General features: G+C 42.1%; 2 protein-coding genes across 2 annotated transcripts in view; both read left to right on the forward strand.

The window, feature by feature from the left end:
- The window catches only part of LOC141171785 (uncharacterized), a 68013-nt gene extending 59846 nt beyond the window's left edge, over window positions 1-8167 (forward strand). The window contains exons 16-20 of the mRNA XM_073655426.1: window positions 1619-1678; window positions 4231-4274; window positions 5227-5307; window positions 5906-6258; window positions 7904-8167. Coding sequence (XP_073511527.1) covers window positions 1619-1678; window positions 4231-4274; window positions 5227-5307; window positions 5906-6258; window positions 7904-8099 — 734 coding nt within the window. The 3' untranslated portion in view covers window positions 8100-8167. The remainder of the gene's footprint in view (window positions 1-1618; window positions 1679-4230; window positions 4275-5226; window positions 5308-5905; window positions 6259-7903) is intronic.
- Window positions 8168-17755: 9588 nt separating this feature from the next.
- Window positions 17756-21010, forward strand: part of ILVBL (ilvB acetolactate synthase like) — a 37409-nt gene continuing 34154 nt past the window's right edge. The window contains exons 1-2 of the mRNA XM_073656807.1: window positions 17756-17897; window positions 19909-20033. Coding sequence (XP_073512908.1) covers window positions 19917-20033 — 117 coding nt within the window. The 5' untranslated portion in view covers window positions 17756-17897; window positions 19909-19916. The remainder of the gene's footprint in view (window positions 17898-19908; window positions 20034-21010) is intronic.

Here is a 21010-nt window from a genome sequence, read left to right on the forward strand (position 1 = left end):
CTGTACGAAGTTCTGTATAGGTTCCAAGGTAGCACGTGCTAGTGACTACGGTCTTGAAGCATATGGTCCAAGGCTGGGTGATGGACAGCTGTATATGTATCAAAAAGGGCTTGAAGGATAAATATTAGTATGCTTAGGTGTATCTATGGATTCTGGTTAGTAGGAGGAGGGCATGCACAGTGCAGGTAAAATGAGTAAAATGTTACCTGTTGGATTAGAGCACTGAAAATCTGCTTGTTCCTTGGGCTCACTGGTAGTGTTAGTAGCAGTGAGGAAGCAGTGTCTGTGCTCTATGTTAGGGTACTGAGGATCTGCTTAATCCTCTTGAGTTTTTCCATGGTGGTAGTGGCGATCAGGAGACATGAGCAGTCTGGTGTATGTACAGCATGTGCACACTGGGGTGCAGTCTTAGATGCTGGATGTCACCGTGGGAGCAGAGCTCAGTTACTTACAGTTAGTTGTCTGTCAGGGATGATTCTGCTAACAGGGGCTCGTTAGCGTCTTACTGTACTCCCAGAGTCTCAGCTGGCAGCGGGGGGTAGAAGGGCGGTAAGGCGTAGAGATGGGTCGCGCAGGGAGTGTAACAGGGTCCCGGCCGGTGACCAGCTGTTCTCCCTTGCGCTCAGTATCCTCCGTCGGCGGTCTGTGGAGGGCGGGAAGGACCTAGAGTAGGCGCCTTGTGTCAACGCAGTAGGACCTGCGTGACGTCAGTGCACGTGACAGCGCGCACGTGACCCGTACCGGTACGGTGGCTTACAGGGACCAAAAAGACCAACGCGTTTCAAGAACTACGGTTCTCTTCCTCAGGGATGGTCTACTGCTGTAAGTACTGTAGGTCACTTATATATGCGTGCTGTCCATGATTGATTAGTGGGGGCGGGGTCATCTTGGTAATATGCTTTAATTCGGATGAATGCATTAATCCTAATTGAAAGCAAATAACTCAATCTGAGAATTGAGTCCTTTTGGTTTTAATGTGTCCAGGTTGAATATCCACTTGCTTTCAATCCTGGACATTTGTTTTAAATAGTCCCCCTTGCGCCATTGTTTGTGGACCTTCTGTAGGCCTGTGATGGTAGTGCCCTTGATGGAACCTCCATGTTTTTCGGAGTAATGTATAGATATATGTATATGTGTGTGTTCAACATTGTGGGTGAGATTTGGGGTCTCCAAATGTTTTCAGCCGATTCATCAATTGTTGCAAGTCTCTATTTTTTTGCGTAAATGTACTCAAGTCTCTTCCACCCCCCGTAATGATTTTCTGTACTTCCTGATTTTTTTTTTGTGTGTGCAAATTTTGTGACATCTGAGCAGAACATGTGCATTTTGCCCTTAAAAAGATGTAAAAATGGTTGAAAACAAAATTAAAGATCAATTTTTTTTGATTTTGCTCAAAATTCATGACCCTTGGGCTCTGTTTTGAAGCATTTGACGCAAAAAAAATGTGAACGAATGCCACAAAACAGAAAAGAAAAATTACTTCATTAAAAAAAAAAACAGAAATGATGAATCATGCTCATTGTGTCCAATCAAGGTTAATTGTTTGTATAGAACTTAAAAAGAAAAAAAAAACCCTGTTCCATTCTTTTTATTCAATGCCTCCTTATATATTACATAGGGGATGGTTTCGTTAAGAATGAATCTGAGGAGGAAACGGACACCGAAGAGGAATTTCAAGGTACATGTAAGAAATAATTTAAAAAATAGGAAGGTCCATTATATGGTAGAACTGAAGATGTGTTCTAGAGAAGGAGGTGCAAATCCACGGGGTGGTCTTTCCATTGGCATGTCTGTAAATAATATTTACATACAGGTCTTATTCCTAACGATTCAGAGATAAGCGGCACTGCATAGACTTTGCTCATCTCCTTCTGTGGAGGTCATGTTTCACAGATCCGTCCTGCAGGAAGCTCCTTCTCCTGGGTCAACCACTGATTGACTGACTTGTAATTCTGCCTCTCTCTCAAGAGGCTCTTCAGCAGCTGCAGTGCGTATTATCCTGTACTCAACCACTGAAGAACATCGTAATCCGTTTCTTGGCTGCTGCATGCCTTCTTTTTGCATATGATGTGTATTTTACATCAATGTATGTGGGTGCGCATTTTTTTTTTGTTACTATAGCTCCTGGTGCTTTCAAACAAGAAGAATCAGGCCTGCGTCTCAGGCCAGGTAAACCTTTTTCATGTGGTTTAACATCAAAATGTACCAATTAGGCTGCATTCATATGGCTTCCATCTGACATAAATGCTGAGAAAAGCTCCCATGCACTTTGTAGTAAAGCCAGGTATAACTGGGTTAAATCATAGCACTGGAGGTCTTAATTAGATACTCCTGGCTAGCTTTGATTAAGAACCAGGAAATGGGTTCACCGTGTGTCAGTCCGCTGAATGTTGAGCAGAGTTGAATGTGCTGCTGGTGAGTGACCAGCCAAAATGTGAGCTGTAGTTGGGAGTGAGACAAGCCAGAGTCTCTTTTTGAATGGAGACTGCACGAGTCAGCTAGGAAAGCTGCGCAGCTTGTGTGTTGGAGTTGCAGAGAAACGTGTGGAAACTGCAGCCTGTTCAGTGTGAGCTCTCTGTGGAGATGAACACTTTTGTTTGGTGCTGGAAGCTGCTGGAGTTCGGGCTGAAGGTGATACTGAGACTGGTAGGACTGTACCTCTTTGTGAAAAGTTTGCTCCGGGAGTACAGACCGTATATATATAAATATCACCTTATTGTTTCTGGGAGGAAGAAAGACCTCTGCTGTTGGCAGTCTCAACCAGAAGCTGGAGTTTTATGAAAGCAATAAAACTGCACATGTTTGGACCAAACCGCATTGCCTGTGTGAACGCTGCCTAATGCCTACCTGAGAACGTGAATCCCTATAATTGGAGACTGGCAGCAGAAGTCCCAAAGAGCACAGGTGATTGAAGTGTAAAGTTTGAATGTCCTGGGTAAAGGCAGCTACAGCATTGCAAACACAGTGTAAAAGTATGGAGGAGCTGTCCTGCCAGCATGTGACATTGCTGTGGTGTTGTGGCGTTGCTGGTGCGGCGCGGGGTAGAGCTGGGAGCGGTCTCTTTAGTGGAGTGATGCAAAGGAGAACCAGTGTCCGCAAGGGCGAAGTTCACATAGCATCTCTGTACAGAGAGATGATGGAACTGACCAAGTCTCAGAACCAATGGACTGCAACATTACCCGGTGCAACTCCTACTTCCCCTATCCTGCCTGCAGTGCTGTTCCTCATCCTGGTGAGGGGCCTCAGGCATGCCAAGTGACTGAATGGTGTCGAAGTGACGGGACTTCTGGGAGTTTGGTGCTAGGTGCCACATGTGGGGGTAAGGTGTATCCATGGAGATGCCAATAATTATCCCATGCACAGGCTGATGTATGCACAGACTGTGGTTCTGTGTCCCACCAAGTGGGAGTGGTCAAGGTCTTGTTGCATGCTATTGTTATCGGTCAAGATTCTTCTTTGATCTGGGACTGATGGGCTAAAGCTGTAGCCCCCAGTTGTCGGCTATGGTAACAAGGTCACATGCGGTGCATTTGTTTTCACTGTACTGGCTAGAGAGGAGGATGAGGAAGCATCCCCTGAAGCCAATATTCCTGACCTGTAGGAGTCCAGGACAACTTTGGTGCTGCCCATCTCAGATACTTTATGGTAAAAGGTACTTTGGAAAATGTTAATGTGCTAAATGGTGTTCCCCAGGAGCCAAAAGCCAATGATCGTTTTCTGGAATTGACCAGGCATGAGCTTCCAGTGTTTCTTCAGGCTGCAACATGTCCTGACAACTTATTAGGATTGGTTGCAGCTTGAAATATGCGACGGCGACTTCTTGGAGAATCATTTTAAATCAAAGTCTCTGACAGATGATTTATAGCGACATCCGTTACCCTACTGTCCTCTTGTCAAGAATATAATGAAATACTTTACGGTAAACTTGTGGTATGTAAACCCAGCCTTAAGCGGTCTATTTGTGAGAGCGCCCCCTCTAAACGGTAGGAATATAAACCATACTTATCTGAACCTTATTTTTTCCCTAGTAGCCAGATCCCTTGGATCAGCCGGGAGAGACTTTATTTCATAAGTGGTTGTTCTTGTTTAATTACTTTTATCTTCGGGGTTACTTGTAGCTGCTTATGTTTCATTGCATATACCTGCAGCTTTTACCTGAATTCTGCTGAATAAAAAAATTAATTTGTAAATTGTGTTAATAACCATTTAAGTTATTCTTATATATTTCAGAGAGCAATGGTGGTGAGAAACTAAGCGGAGAGGATTGTACATCTGTAAGTAACACTGCCGGATCTGTGCACAATGACACACTTAGTCTATCTTCACACAATGTTTTTTATGCAGAAAACTTTGGATTTTTTTCTGAATCATCTTGTGTTTTGTTTTTTTTTCATTCATTTCCTGAGTGTTTTTCCCAAGATTTTGGTCGCCATTTTTTGGAAGATTTTCCAATGTTTTTATGTGACATTACTACCATTCTCCAATCATTTTTTTACTCAATTGAACAATGAAGAAATTGCTAGTGTTTTTTTTTTCATTTTTAAGCTAAAGTCTCCAAAAGACGTTAGTGCGTCTTTTAGAAGGCACTGCACTAAATAAGGAAAGTGCCTCTGACTGTGGTAGTCCCTTCCCGGGCCGTGGTGATTGATGGTCCCCTCCGCTGCCCCTTACTGGTCAGAGAAATAGGAAGTTCCCGAAAGGACCAATAAAGTGAAAAAGACGGCTGTCGCAAGCCGTCCCATAGGTATATAAACATGGAGATGTTCTACCCTCCTTCCTTTTCCCCGGTGGTCCTGGAATCGATTGGTAGGGGGTTTGGTTGGGATCCCCACAGTCTGAGCTTTCCCATTGACTTGCATTGTAAAGTACAGAGAGTCTTTGGAGCAGAAAACACCAGAAGAATTTATTGAAGAAGACAGCCAGTATTGGTATTCTAATTATCAATATTTTTTTCTGGAGGCATCTAGTTCCTCTCTTCCTCCTCATTACTCCATCCACATATGCTCATAGATTCTGACTGTACAGCACTACAGATTATGTTGGCACTGCGTAAACTTCAGGAAATAGAACCATCTATAAAGGAGATTTTATGGGCAAATGTTCGAACTCCCTTACTTTTTATTATTCTATACCTTTTTTAGGTTTAGTGTTTCTTTTAACTTTTGGTGATGAGGATATATTTTCTTTTTAACTTAAACTTGTTATTTTTTCTTTTACCCTTTTTAGCTGGAAACGGAAGCAAAGAAGAGGAAATTTGGTCCTCAAGTTCATGGTGATATTCTGAGTTTACGAGAAAGAGAAGCCAGGGTAAGCGAAATTTTGGAAATGGCTATCAAGAGGCATCGACAATGTATTGCATATAAAGCCGAGCCAAAAGATTTGCAGGACCCTGGTCCAGAAGCCACATTGGTAGTATATGGCCGCCAGATCAGAGCCCGGTAAACCTCCTACTACCCGCCAGCATCCCCAGCGCCTCTGCTGATTAGTAGGACTGGCGACAGATTGTGTGTGTGTTACACTGCAATGTAATGGGGGTGGCGGGTAGCAGACCCCCCACTAATCTCACATTGGTTATCGAGCCAAATGGATTTTAATGTGTCCCATCCTTTCCTTCAACATTTGCTGTCAGGGTATAGAATGTCTGAACATTCCTCAACCACCTTTAATGTCCTTTAGGACTTGTTCACACATGGTGTCTTTGCCAAGACGCAGCATGTTAATTCTTTCAGTGTTTTTGCAGTGCTTTTCACCCATTAAAATTAATGGGTTGAAAATGTAAAACCTGAACAGAATTTTTCTTACCACCATTCTGGTTTTTGGTGCAGAAAAAAAAAACATACTGCAAAAAATGCCATGTGTGCACATACCCGTACAGTTATATATTTAATTTTCATTCATTTCACAGCGTCTCCGGGTCCTGGAAGGCATGATAGAGCCATTTCAAACACAGCACAGTTTTCTGTTTGATCCTATAAACCATCGAGTAAAAGAAGAACTACCAGAAGTCCCGGATATCAGACGTGATATAAGAAACACCAGTTGGTGTAAATGCGGGCACTGCTGCGTCATGTCTACTTTGGAAGAGTCTATATGTTGCCACGAGATTTCCGCACTTCTCCCGCAGCTTAACGACGAGCGCCTGTGTATCACGAAGCATCCATCCTTCCAGGAGATGTGTCTAGACAAGGATCGTCTTGATTTCCTTTATCGTTTCTTAGGCAAAATTAAGAGAAAAAATGATGTTCTGTATTATCTTCAGTAAGTATTACTTGCACTATCATATGGGTTTTTTGCTGCAATATGTATTTAATTCTAGTATTGTGGTGTACTTGTATTTAAATTCCTTACTTTTCAGGATCTTTGCTGGCTGTCAGTCAATGAATGCATACTTTTCTGCTTTAGAATAAAAAGCGCAAAACCCATACAAACTAAATACTTCTAACAGCTGAGTGTTTGCAACTATTAGGTAAAAGGGTATTCTCATCTCCAAGATCCTATCCCAATATGTAGTAAGTGTAATAATAATAATATTAGCAAATACCTTCATTTAGAAATATAGTTCTTCTGATTCACTATGTCACTTACCCCATGTGCAGGGCATTGCAGTAGCTTAGATATCCATGGTTATGACCACTAACAACTTACTATATGAATGGTGGTAACCATGGATATCTAAGCTACTGCAATGCCCTGCACAAGGGGTACACAACATAGCTATATGAGTGGTCGTAACCATGGATACCTAAGCTACTGCAATGTACATGGGGTAAGCGACATAGCAAATCAGAAGAACTATACTACATTTTTAATTGTAGGTATTTGCTAATATTATCATTATTACACCTTCTACATATTGACTTAGGATCTTGGAGATGGGAATATACCCCTTTAAGAAAGTTATTAGCCTGTCCTGAGTGTAATATTGCATAACATGTCTTGAGCTTTAGGCCTGGTCCAGAGAAGCGGATGCAAAATAGATTGGTTTTCAACCGATTTTTCACCTTTAATGTCCAGTGTATGCAATCCATATGTCTGGAGGTTTTTTTTTTTTTTCTGTATAGCATCCGGATTTTACATCAACAATTAAATTAAAGGCCAAACCGTTTCCCATGTTGGTCCATAAAAACCACATGACGTTCTGATGGCAACTGGTATGGGATCCGTTTTTTGTGCACCCATTGACTTATAATGGACGAGTCTGGTTCAAAATCCATTTTTTTTTTGTACATACCGACAAATGGTCCGTGCGTGAAAACGCTCATGTGAACTACACCATTAACTTGGATTGGTCAGTGTGCTATTCTTAAGTTGCCAGTTTTGCATACTGACAACACACAGACCTATAACATTCACCTGAACGAGCCTTTGAACCGGATTCAGACGGCTGTATTTCACATTCTGCATATGGACTGCAATACTGCGAGTCTGACCTAAACTTATAGCCTCATGGGCATGTATATGTGCCATGTGGACATTTAAATGCCCATGAGTTTGGGTCAGGAGACCCACGGTCAATCCTGGTATTGCATCGGTATACGGAATGTGGAATATTGTCTGAGTCCCAGTATTAGATGATCTGACCCCAATACAGATACTCTTGAGGGGTGAATTTAATTTTATTCTCATTTTCTAGCGTGTAAACAAGTTCAAACCTTTGTGCTTGGACACATTTTTTGCAAAAGTTGAGTATAAGCTTTTTTTATTTTAACGGGGCCAAGCTTGAGGTTTCAGAAGGGATTGTCCTAGTAGTGGGCATCCCCTTTAACCAGAGTTTGAAAGATTTACTATAAATTTACAAAGATAATGGTTCTCATTACCTACTGATGTAAAGATTACTATACCAGACATTAGTGATGGAAGTTGGTTTCTAATCTGTCATCGTTTATTTTTTGCTTTCTTACAGCAAGCTAAGGCGGACATCCTACAGAACCTTTGTAGTCTGGGCCCACGGCTTTCTCAACTTTCGCAAGTACAAGCTGATCCCTGCGTGCGTGGTCAAACATGTACAAGAATACTTACCGTACCCTGAAGAGTTAAATGTTGGCTACAGGAAGATGTACGACTATGCCGCAGCAATAATGGCATTGGATCATATCTGATCTAATTGGGTTTTATTTTTGGATACCTGGTTTGCACATTTTTATATGCATTAAATGTTTTAAAACAATTTTCCTTCAATTGATAACTGTCTTATAAGATAGCGGATCAATACAGAAGATGATTCCGGAAAGAGGAGTTAATTCTCACAAACCTGATTATGGCCGAATTCACACATCAGGTTTTTTTTTTTTATCATGCAAAAAACGGACAGACTAAATCAGTGAGCTGAAACTAGTTTTAATTTGTTGTTGGTCCACTTGTACCATCCATGTGTGATCCCATGCCATCTTCTTGCATTAGGCAGCATCCATATGATGTGTCCGTAATTTTTAGCAGACTGACAAATTGGACCAAACTCAGACATGTCGGGTTTTTTTTGTTTGTTTTTTTTCCCTGGACCATCGTTCTGTAAACAAAGAGGGACACGTGAAAAGGTTCGTAGACTAAAATGGGCGCATGTTCTATTCTCAAATAAACATAATGAAACGTGTACAGTACTGACCAAAAGTTTGGACACACCTTCTCATTTAAAGACTTTTCTGTATTTTCATGACTATGAAAATTGTACATTCACACTGAAGGCATCAAAACTATGAATTAACACATGTGGAATTATATACTTAACAAAAAAGTGTGAAACAACTGAAAAATCCCACTTATTAGACCTGACAGGGCACACCTGTGAAGTGAAAACAATTTACGGTGACTACCTCTTGAAGCTCATCAAGAGAATGCCAAGAGTGTGCAAAGCAGTCATCAAATCAAAAGGTGGCTACTTTGAAGAACCTAGAATATAAGACATATTTTTGCCTTATAAATGGGGTTGGGACCATCAGTTGTGTTGTGCAGAAGTCAGGTGGATACACAGCTGATAGTCCTACTGAATAGACTGTTAGAATTTGTATTATGGCAAGAAAAAAGCAGCTAAGTAAAGAAAAACGAGGGGCCATCATTACTTTAAGAAATGAAGGTCAGTCAGACTGAAAAATTGGGCAAACTTTGAAAGTGTCCCCAAGTGCAGTTGCAACAACCATCAAGCGCTACAAAGAAACTGGCTCACATGAGGACCGCCCCAGGAAAGGAAGACCAAGAGTCACCTCTGCTTCTGAGGATAAGTTTATCCGAGTCACGAGCCTCAGAAATCTCAGGTTAACAGCAGCTCAGATTAGAGACCAGGTCAATGCCACACAGAGTTCTAGCAGCAGACACATCTCTTCAACAACTGTTAAGAGGAGACTTTGTGCAGCAGGCCTTCATGGTAAAATAGCTGCTAGGAAACCACTGCTAAGGACAGGCAACAAGCAGAAGAAACTTGTTTGGGCTAAAGAACACAAGGAATGGACATTAGACCAGTGGAAATCTGTGCTTTGGTCTGATGAGTCCAAATTTGAGATCTTTGGTTCCAACCACCGTGTCTTTGTGTGACGCAGAAAAGGTGAACGGATGGACTCTACATGCCTGGTTCCCACCGTGAAGCTTTGAGGAGGAGGTGTGATGGTGTGGGGGTGCTTTGCTCGTGACACTGTTGGGGATTTATTCAAATTGAAGGCATACTGAACCAGCATGGCTACCACAGCATCTTGCAGCGGCATGCTATTCCATCTGGTTTGCTTTTAGTTGGACCATCATTTATTTTTCAACAGGACAATGACCCCAAACGCACCTCCAGGCTGTGTAAGGGCTATTTGACCAAGAGGGAGAGTGATGGGGTTCTACGCCAGATGACCTGGCCTCCACAGTCACCAGACCTGAACCCAATCGAGATGGTTTGGGGTGAGCTGGACCGCAGAGTGAAGGCCACAGGGCCAACAAGTGCTAAGCATCTCTGGGAACTCCTTCAAGATTGTTGGAAGACCATTTCCGGTGACTACCTCTTGAAGCTCATCAAGAGAATGCCAAGAGTGTGCAAAGCAGTCATCAAAGCAAAAGGTGGCTACTTTGAAGAACCTAGAATATAAGACATATTTTCAGTTGTTTCACACTTTTTTGTTAAGTATATAATTCCACATGTGTTAATTCATAGTTTTGATGCCTTCAGTGTGAATGTACAATTTTCATAGTCAAGAAAATACAGAAAAATCTTTAAATGAGAATGTGTGTCCAAACTTTTGGTCTGTACTGTATGTGAAACTCTGACCCATGAATTGGGCTTTACCCTTAACACTACAAGGACAGTTTTTACATTTTAGACATGCGCAAATAAAATCTGAACTATATCCTCATGGCTGTATATTTTGTGAAAAGACATGTAGGTCATTGTGAAAATGCCGCCTTCATGTAAATTTAAGGTGACAAAAGAAAATAATTCATGTCCGTGGCAAAAAGTTTAAGTGCCGTTTCACCTTCGATAGCTGCTGCCATTTACTCCCGCCAACACATCCACACACTTGGGGATTCACTTGTGGTCGTGTAGGAACTGAACCACTTGGGCCCAGTATCCTATAAGCTTTGGGCAATCCCATCGAAGGTGAAAAAATTGTTCTTGCGCCCCTGTGACATGTGGGGCACTTATCCAGGAATTACTTATAAATGGGATTTAAGCCCAGATCCAGGTGGATTCAGTAACACCTAAGACAAGGGAAAGTTCCAGAGGACAGAGTGTGGACCTGTGAACAAGGTCTAAAGGACATGTCACAATTGTAGGTAGTGGAAAAGGTACTTGGAAGGTTTAGCTCTTTTCGCGTCTAAAAGGGCTTAAGGGCCCAAGCCACACAGATCGGACCCAGGTAGATCCATGCCACCCTTTCCCACGTAGGACCCCATTCCAGATTTCACTGTTTAGCTAGGGTTTTATTGTGTCAAAGTGGGGTGAGCAGCCATAGAGAGCGGACTGAAGCAATTCCTTGCCTCGGACCAGACGGATTGAGTCTTAAGCGGAGACTCGTGGGGTACTCAAAGTAGTGCATATGAGATCTTTGGGTTGTAGGGATGGACGATTTTCACAAAGGCCCTCAATGAATCCACCCTTCACCTTCTCAACGACACAGATGATAAAGGTGGGCCTCCCAGTTTTGTAGTTTAGGGTCTTGCAGTACAACTCCTCCCCGCATCCAGGAATACCGCATTATCCGATGCCGGATCCAGGGCCTTTGGTCGCCCTGCCATATAAGAGTAAATAAGGAGTTTAGTCTATCAAAAGTGTTGGTGGTTACTGATGATTGTAGGAGGATGTATAGCACCTTCGCCATCACAATTAGTTTAATAAAGATATTGCGGGTCATAGCCAATAAGGGCAGCTTCTCCCATCACTTTATTTTAGACGAATGAATAGAATGAGAGGAAGGATGTCCATGTCGTAAATGTCTCCTGGGTTCCTGGAGATCAATAACCCCAGATAAGGAAATTAGGTTATCCACTTTCGCAGCAGTAGGGAGACCTGTTTAGAGGTGACTGTCAAGTCGCTGGGAAGAACACATTTTATTCCAGTTAATATTTAGGGCAGGAAACAAAATTCATCCATGTTCAATGCCACTGGAAGGGAAGCGTTGGCTTCTTGCAGGTATAGGAGAGTATCATCCCCGTATAGGATAATTTGGTCATGTAGGGGGCCTTGAATGAAGCCTATGATCTCCGGGGTAGTGCGGATAATGTCTGGCAATGGCTCCATTGCAATAGCATATAACATCGGGGACAGTGGACTTACCTCTTGGGTGCCCCAAAATAGGGGAAAAAGTCTGAAATATATCTATTGACCCATACGCACACCACAGGATCCTTATATAAAAATTTAAACCATCTAATAAATACAGGTCCAAAACCCATTCTACACATCGTCGTTCAAAGGAAAGACTAGATGGAGTCAAAAGCCTTACTGGCATCCAGGAAGACCAACACTTGTCCTCCCCATTTTCAGTAGTTGACTGGAGGGACGTAAACAGACGTCGAATGTTAGGCTACATTCCCACGATGAGCTTTTGGTGAGTTTTTGATGCTTTTCTGTTTTTGAAAAAATGCAAGTAACATTTTACTTATTGGGTGCAAAAATGGTGCAGAAAATCTGCAACATCAAAAACGCACCGAAAGCTCATGATAGGAACGTAGCCTTCAGGGCCATTGATTTTTCCGGCTTCAATCCCGTTTGGTCTTCATGAATAATCTGAAGAATATAAGACCGCAATCGATTAGTTTAAATTTTAAAGTGTGAGGTTCTTTCCAGGGTTTGGGGATGGTAATGATTATTCCATCGATACCGGTAGCGAGCCCCTCTCAAGAGATTCTTCAAAGAAGACTTTAGAACTGGAAACAAACATTGCATGTAACGCTTATAAAATTCTGTGAGTCTGTCACAACTAGGGGACTTATTATTTTGTGAAAACTTTTTTTTTTATTACTTTATTTTATATTTAAATTTCACTTCCATCAAAGATTATAAAGGTACAAGGTCACCCTGAATATTGCACCTATAACTTTGATCTTGGCATAATTTCCAAGATATTTCTATGTCATTGGTACTAAACATGTAATATGTAAGAAAATTGGCTTCCTGTAAGTGTCTTAGTAACTTTATCAGATAAAAATAACAGCTCATAATATAGGAGAACGTTGGAGCATACAGGCGACGACCTTTTCACGCTATCGTGCTCTTCATCCGGCCTGAATTGCCACTTGTCTTCTTCCATATTACATTTCCGTGGACTATTCCTATTTCTATTCCTGCTGAGCACCACCGTGTCATCCGTAACCGAGCCATTACAGTAGTAGCCAGCCCATTGCTTCTTTTTGATATTTGGTACTGACCCTATTAATCAGGTTTTGAGGAATACGCATGGAATCTGAAATATGCATTGAAACTAAATTTTTTCAATCCACCTATGAGGGTATATGCCCACATTCCGTAGCCGCCTGCGGCCGCGACGCTTTTAAATATCCGCTGGGCTTCTGCCCTCATTATGCAAATGAGCGACTCAATGTTAATTTATGGGGAAAGTCCACATGCGGACCCGCAAGAGAAATTGACATGCTGCGGGTCTGAAAGACGCGCCGCATGTCAGTTTCCGTGGGTGATCCGCAGGAGCACAGAGATGCATAGTGGGCATGGGATTTCTAGAAATACCATCCACTATGCTGTAACATCTGGACGCTGCGGGTTTGATGCTGCATAAATACACAGCTTCAAACCCGCAGAGGCTCCTGATTGTGGGCACATACCCTAAGGGAGAATGCAAGTGCAATATGGGTGCAAAAAAAGTCACAAGGAACTTTGTTACAATTGCAATAATTACAAAATGGTCAGACTATTGCATCCTTAATTTCTCCTGCACCCTCCATGGGTGATAGTAACTTTCACAACTCGCTGAAGTTGACGAAATTGGGAGACTTCCTTAGAACCAAACATTGCTGGGATAGTTGGCTCAAAGTCCTGATAGCTTTAATGAGCGGCCGTTGAATCCTTATCTGCTCTTTATCAATATTCATCTGGGAAATTAGCACATGTACCATAGTCAAAGGATAGAGTCCACCCTGTATATATACATTATATTGTTCCTGTGTTAATGAGTAATATTGCACACCAAAGATACAGTATGGCACTGGAAACCATCAATCTGTGGCTTATCATACGGAGGCTTCAGAAGCATAAACTTCCGATAGACCCTATGGATTTCAATAGGATCCAACTCCAGGCTGCTCTCAGGAGAAACAAGGATCCAAGCACCAGAGGATGTTCATGGTAGATGCCTATCCACAATAATGACTTCTCAGCTAAAGATTATCCTATGAACATGTCCTCTTTAAAGGCCCAGTAAGATGACTGTATATATCGGACAGAGATCAGAATGCAGTGCTTGCACTGGGCCGACCGGAGCGTGACAGCTGCATAGAAATACGCGAAGCTGTGACGCTCAGGTCAGGAGAGCTGCCGGCCAGTCCGTGCACTCTGATCCAATCTCAGTCCGATTTATACATCCATCTGACTGCGCACTAAGGCCAAGGCATCACAATGACTAAAGCATGATGATTAATTCACATGCACTTATGGTAGCTCTATTTTTTGCTCAGAAAAAGGCTTAAAGTGGATTTACGATTTTAGAAAACCCCTTGTCTCCTGGCTGCGGTAAAAAAACAAACTAACAAAAAAAAAAAGAGAGCTTCACTCACCCTCCCCTGGTCTGATGTTGAATTTGCACGGTTGCTGCCAGTGTGTGTTATTATTTGCAGCACCAATGTCGCTTCAACAGTGCTGCAGCCAATCAGTGAGCTCAGGGACTAGTGTAGTCAACTCTGGGAGAGTCACTGAACTCAGTATTTGGCTGCAGTGCTGTAGATATGATACTGGCGCTACCGACAATCACAGACACCAGGAACAATGTCAGAGACTCAGCACTGGACCTGTGAAGGGTGAGTAAAGCACTTTTTTTTCCCACTGCAGCCGTGGAACAGGTTTTCCAAAACTGGAACACATTTAATTACTTATATCACTATAAAATAAGAAGCAATAAAGCCTCTACCCCTTGACTAACCCCCACTGCTCCATTCATAGTCCCCATTACTGCGGTCGTGTGGGTGAGTCATAAGGCCTCATTCAGACGTCCATCTTTTAAGTATACGTTCTGAGTTTTTCACAAATCCTTATCTTATTATAATCCATGGCGCTGCTCATATGTCAGGGTTTTTCTGTGGACCAGGTGTCGATTAAAAAAAAAAATGGAGACATTTCCGAGTCACAGGTTTCCCTTCAAATCATATGAGAAACACAGAGCACAGATGCCATCCATTTGTCGACTGGGTACTGTCCATTTTTTACAGAAAAATGGATGCCACGCTGATGGGAAAAACAGGCTAAAAATGTGTGAAAATTTATTTCTGCAAACTGATGAAAAATAGTCTGTTGTATGAATTGTGCCTTGGTTAGTTTCACACCGGTCTGCTCTATGGCTCATTCAGACCAGTGTATTGGTCAAGAACCGCACATGGAGAGCACATGCGCCCATTATAGCCGATGTGCCAGTAAACATGGCCGATTTTCCACATGGACCAATGGTCCAGAATATGTATGGGCCAGAATAATGCATGCAATGTGAAGGCAGCTCCAACACTTGTCCGCAGTATGGAGGACCACAAGAGCAGATACATGTAGATATCCATTCATGACCAATTTCTGTCCTCTTAGAACATAAAAAGACCTCTCCATTAACTCCATAACGACCTATGATTTTGTCATAGGTTGCTAAGGTAACTATGACACCAGGTCAGGAGCTGATCCTGCTTCATATCGGGCAGATGCCGGCTGTTTTATATAGCCGGCATCTGCCTGCAGCTACAGCGACCATTTCTTTTTCGGATCCCTGTGGTTTGACCACTTAAATGTCTCTATCAATCTCTGAAGAGGCAGTTAAATGACGCCATTGCTGGTGTGCACAGTCACAGGGAACCGAAAGGTTATCATGGCAGCCGGGGGCCTGGGGAAGACCCCAGTCACTGCCATCTTAGTTATCTTGAGAAGTTCAGCCACAGGCTGGGCTTCATAGGAGACTGAAATTTTCACTGTCTGCTATAACATAACCGATATGACAATCACAGGTTCAAAGTTCTCTAAAATAAAAGGAAAATTAAAAATACAGTATATAAGAAATATATCAAACCTTAATTCACCCCCTCTTTTCTCCCTTCAAAATTAAAAAATACAAATATTTGGCATCGACGTGACCCAAAAAGTACGATCTATCAAAGACTAAAATTATTAAACCGTGCATTAAATGCAAAAAAAAAAAAAATGGAGACATGTTTGATTTTCATCTTAGTTTCAGATCAAAATCAGCAATGCAGGTCTATGGGTCTGTTAAAACCAATATGATTGCAGCCTGATTTTCACAGATTGACAGAATGGAGAAGGTGGAAAACCTTTTTTTTCCTGTTTTCTCTCCACGTCTGAGAAAAACTGATCGCACTCTGATCAAAGTATAATCTGAATAATTGGATTGTTTTTCTCGGATGTGGAGAAAATGTTCGTGTGACCCTAGAACCCTTAGACTAAGATTCCACTTCCACTATGAGTATTTGGTAATTTTTTCGGCTCCATATTTTCGTATGGAAAACCAGCAGCATCTTAGGGTATGTACACACGTCAAGTAGTTGGTGCAGAAATTTCTGCATCTCCTGGCAGGAAAAACACAGCATAAAATACGTGCGTTTTTCATCTGTTTTTGACACGTTTTTTACATGTTGTAGATTTTTCCCCATTCGTTAGAGCTCGCACACACGACCGGACAAATTGGACAAGTGCAACCGGCTGTATTCGGCGTGAGAAAAAAATCGCAGCATGCAGCAATTTGACTCCGAAATCAAATGGCTGCGAGAAAAAAAATCGGATGCCATATGAACCATCAGAACCATTGTAGAACGCAGCGTTTTGGACGCAGCGCAGGTGAGCGCCGTCCACAACGCTGCTATTCCTTATCGTGGGCACGCAGCCTTAGTATGGGTGAAATCTGCAGTAAAAATGCTGGAAGAATTGACATATTGCCTATTTGCATCTGCTCCAAATCTTCAAGTCACAAATAAGCAACCTGTGCATGAGACTTCAGGATTCTCATTCACTTTGCTGCATTAGGAAATCCTTTAGTTTTTGTGAAAAAAACACGCAGAAAAAAATGTGCCTAAAACCGCAACGTGTGCATACAGCCTTAGGCTTTCACACGTTGAGTTTTTGATTCCTTTTTTTCCCCGCAGGTATAACCTGCTCTCTTGGCAGTAAAGAATTAGCTTAAAAAAAAAACAGTTTTTGCTGCGTATTTGCAGCAATTTTTTTGCTGCCTTTTTATTGTTTCTTGTGCACACTGATAAAGTTTAGTGCCCCCCCCCAAAAAAAAAGATGACGTAACTTGCTTAAAGTTTTGGCTCCAAAAACGCAGCAAACCTGCGTTTTTTGCTGCATTTATGCACTTACTCATTGCTTTCTATGGGTGAAAAACCGCTGCAAAAACGCTAAAAGAAGTGACATGCTGCAGTTTGCAAAAAACACAAAAGTTTTCCAAATCAGTTAGGAAAAAAAACAATGTGTGTGCATGAGATTTCTGACATCTCATAGCTTTTACTGGTTCTGTAAAACGCAGCTTAACGTTTGCATAAAAAAAAACGCAGTAAAAATGCAACGTGTGAACATAGCCTTACAGTTCCAGTAAAGTGTATGGGATTAATATAATTCTCATGCCCACTATGGTTTTTTTTTCTAACCCCTGCAGAAACTGACCTGAGGTGCAATTTTGAAATATGCAACATGTCGATCTCTCTTGCGGTAAAAATACGTTTTATTTGTGAATTTTCCTCGTAGACTGGAATGAGATTAGGAAAATCCGCAGATAAAAAAAAAAACGCATATGCGTTTTTATTACGGAAACGCATGTGATCCTCAAAAAACGCAGGAGATATTTAACCAAAGCCGGTTTTATTTAAAACATGAAACAAAAATTGCAGCTAAAAAAAAAAACGTCTTAAAAAGTCATGGAAAAACCAATGAAAAAGTAAGTTAATTTGGGTGCAGAAAATACTCATTATGAAAACTTTGCCTTAGGACCCGTGACCTCTAATGACCCATGTAATCCACACGCCTTGGGATGCAAAGAGTTAAAAGAACACTGTAATGCGGCTCCTCCCTGGGTAACCCCTGTCCCAGTCCTGATGATTAACCCTATTATTACTGGCTGTTCTTGCTGTCTCAGCAGGGAGTTGTATGTGACATCTGTGGGATCACGTGAGCAGCAGCAGCCAGAGAGGATCTCTGGGTAAAGATCAGGGGCGAGGGAGGAAGCACAAGCCTGCGACTCCAGTCCCCTTCATTGCAAGGCGGCAACCAGACTCAGGTAATGGACAGGGTCCTTGGTACGGTGCAGGGGTCCCTCAATGGTGCAATGAATGCGTATACCCTCATGTCATGTGTGTACGATATATGCATTGTTACGAGTTTGTCGGATTAATAATGCCGGGGTATTGCCACTTATACGCTAAGTCTCAGATTGTGCAATGCTGTCCTGAGAAAAGTTTTTGGGGACAAATTATTAAACTTTGCATTTTGCTCCGCTGAGATCTAGAATTTCCTATTGTCTTGTTCTTCGGGACTTCTGACTCCAATCAGGTCGCTAATTAGGGGCCATATATATGTATAACAGATAAATCCGAACACCTGTGCTAAGGATTACAAGGTAAGGCCGGCTTAAGGCGGACATATTTTACAGTCCGTGGGTCTCCTGACCCGAACTTACAACCTTGTGTATGCCCTATGAAGCTGTGAGTTCAGTTCAGGGGAATATGGTCGTCTGAAACCTGTCTAAGGATGTGTTTGTATGGGATTTGCGGCCATATTCCCTCCCAGCAGATCTGACATCAGGCTTGGAGGGACGCCGCCATTGATTGCTGGGTTGTACAGTGGTATAGTGCCGGATGCCGTTTTTTATTGATGCGGTATTAACCTCATAAGTTGCAACGTTGGAATAAATCCGCAGTCTGGTTTCATCCATTTAGCTCCTGTGTTACCGCCCTCGCAGTTGTGAACCAAGCTTCAATCACTGTAAAGTAGAAATCGAAACGTCCCCATACACATAAACGTCGCATGAACCTGCTGATTTTGGCAAGACTGTATGTGTATGGGAAAATCGGGAGAGATGGCTGTTAGCCAAATGACAGCCGTCTCGTGTCTGGGCAGCTTAAAGGGGTTCTCTGGTCCCAAATGATAAGTCTGCAGTCACTCTGTGTGACTGCAGACTTATGAATCCCCACCCCCCCAGCGCGCGTTCTGTGCACTGCGAGGATTCGCCAGTTTCTGAGTCGAGACCGGCCAGAGCCCGACTAGTGGGCTTGGCCTTGCTCCATATACTTGTATGGAGTGAGGTCACGCCCACTGGACGGCCATATCACTAGTCGGAGCGCGGTCTCGCTCAATACAAGTGTATGGAGCGAGGCTGCGCCCACTAGTCGGGCTCTGGCCGGGAGTATGTATAACGCATACATATCCTCCAGTCCCGGCTATGAAACTGGCGAATTCCTGCAGAGCACAGTTCATGTACTGGGGGGATTCATAAGTCTGCAGTCAAACAGAGTGACTACAGACTTATCATTTTGGACCGGACAACCACTGTAAAGGCTATGGACACCTTTTGACTTGAAAAAAATAATTTTTACATATGTTAGTGGTGACCTTTTCAGTCTACAATCTTTGTTCCTTCACTCATTTTAAGACCCAGTGAGATGCCATTTGAAGCCTGATTCTTGTTTCACATTTTCTTTTGTGGGAGTGTCTCTCCCTGTAATACATGCTGGATGTGAGGTGGATGTATGTGTATCCAGGGTAATGCTGTATTTAATTGTTTTCACAGATTCTGTGCTGCACTTACTTTCTCAGCATTGTGCTTTCCTCCTTATCTAAATCCTTTTGTGTTTTTTTTCTGCCCTCCCTGAAACCATAGATACTTTCTCCTCTCTCTTCCTTGAAGAAATCTGTGTACAACACCTTCCATCTCCTTGCTGCTATCTTTAAGGCTGGATTCATACATCCATGTTTTGCAGACTGAGTATGGACCTTTATGCACGGACTGACTGCAGGTCTCCTGACCAGGTCCTGACAGCCTCATATGCTGGATGGATGTGTGAAGCAGCCTAATACTAAGTTGGAAGGGGAAGAACTGAGAGAGCAATCAGAACCAAGCAGACATTCTGATGGCTTTGTACTCGCCTAGACAAAGGACTTACAGAGCAGCAGTAAAATGGAAAAACATTTTAATGAAGATTATTTAGAAAGTTATCCATCTTTGCATTTAGGAAGCAAAATAACAATAAAAAAATATGTAATGTTTATATTTTTCCTTTTTTTTTTTTCAGGCACTTCAATGGATCACGGTTGTGAGTGCATATACCTTGTGGGTGCAGCCCTTGGAGCATTAGTGTCCATTGTACTGCTGTGGTTGGGGCATCGTCTGGGTGTCACCTATCAGCTCTTTCATAAGGTAAATTATATGGAAACTTTACATTGCACAATATGAATCCACAAATGGACGATTTTCTTGCTTTAATAACATGTTGAAACCACATAACCATATTTATAGCCTAACTGGGCAAACGAGCTCCTCCACCAGGTATCTAATGTCTAATAAATCAACGCTCACTAAAGACATGCTTGATTCCTGCTTTACCGATCCTGAAGTTGAACATATATCATTATTTTATTGAGTGACTGGTTAGATAAATTATCGATACTCCTGATGCCATTTTTAGACTGGCGAAACTATAAATTCATTCCCAAAAATAATAACAATAAAAAAGGTTGAAGATGGCTCCATTTAGTACTTTGATCTTGGGTTCTTCTTTATATTTTATCAGTATTTATTGATTTTTATCAAAAAAATAGATTTTATAAACAAGAGGGGGAAATAATTTCCATCATAAACAGCATATGGAAATATTAATTAATACATACAGCAATCTTACAAGACATTGGATTGACTTGTCATAAAACAATGATCATCAATTTACTGATTAAGAGGAATAATCAAACGTTTGTCCTTCATGCCAGACACCCTGCAATAAGAAAGTGGGAGAAAAGGAAAAAAAAATGGGAGGGGATATATGAAATGAATAAGAGACATTTCTGGGACTTCAGGGAGTCCTGGAATGATAACCGCGGCTGCCAAGTAACCTAACATTTGTCATTGGTCAAAGTGTCTTCTGCTAATATCGCCTCCATATTCATTATAGCAGTGAGTTCCTGGAACCATTGTCCCGTGCTGGGTACAACAGTGGCCTCCCAGTGTCTGGAGATGACGCCTTGAAAAAATGGCATAACGTGTCTCTCTTGATATATTTGGGGGAGAATGGGGTTGAGTAGGGAAATTTGAGGAGTAGCTACAGGAGGACCACTGATTTTACAGTAAGTGGTGAATACCATGTTCCAGAAAGGTTTTGATTTTTGGACAGTCCCACCAAA

The sequence above is a fragment of the Phyllobates terribilis genome, unplaced genomic scaffold, assembly GCF_046119375.1.
Source record: "Phyllobates terribilis strain yellow unplaced genomic scaffold, ASM4611937v1 Scaffold_12__6_contigs__length_324123572, whole genome shotgun sequence".
In the NCBI taxonomy this organism is placed as follows: Eukaryota; Metazoa; Chordata; class Amphibia; order Anura; family Dendrobatidae; genus Phyllobates; species Phyllobates terribilis.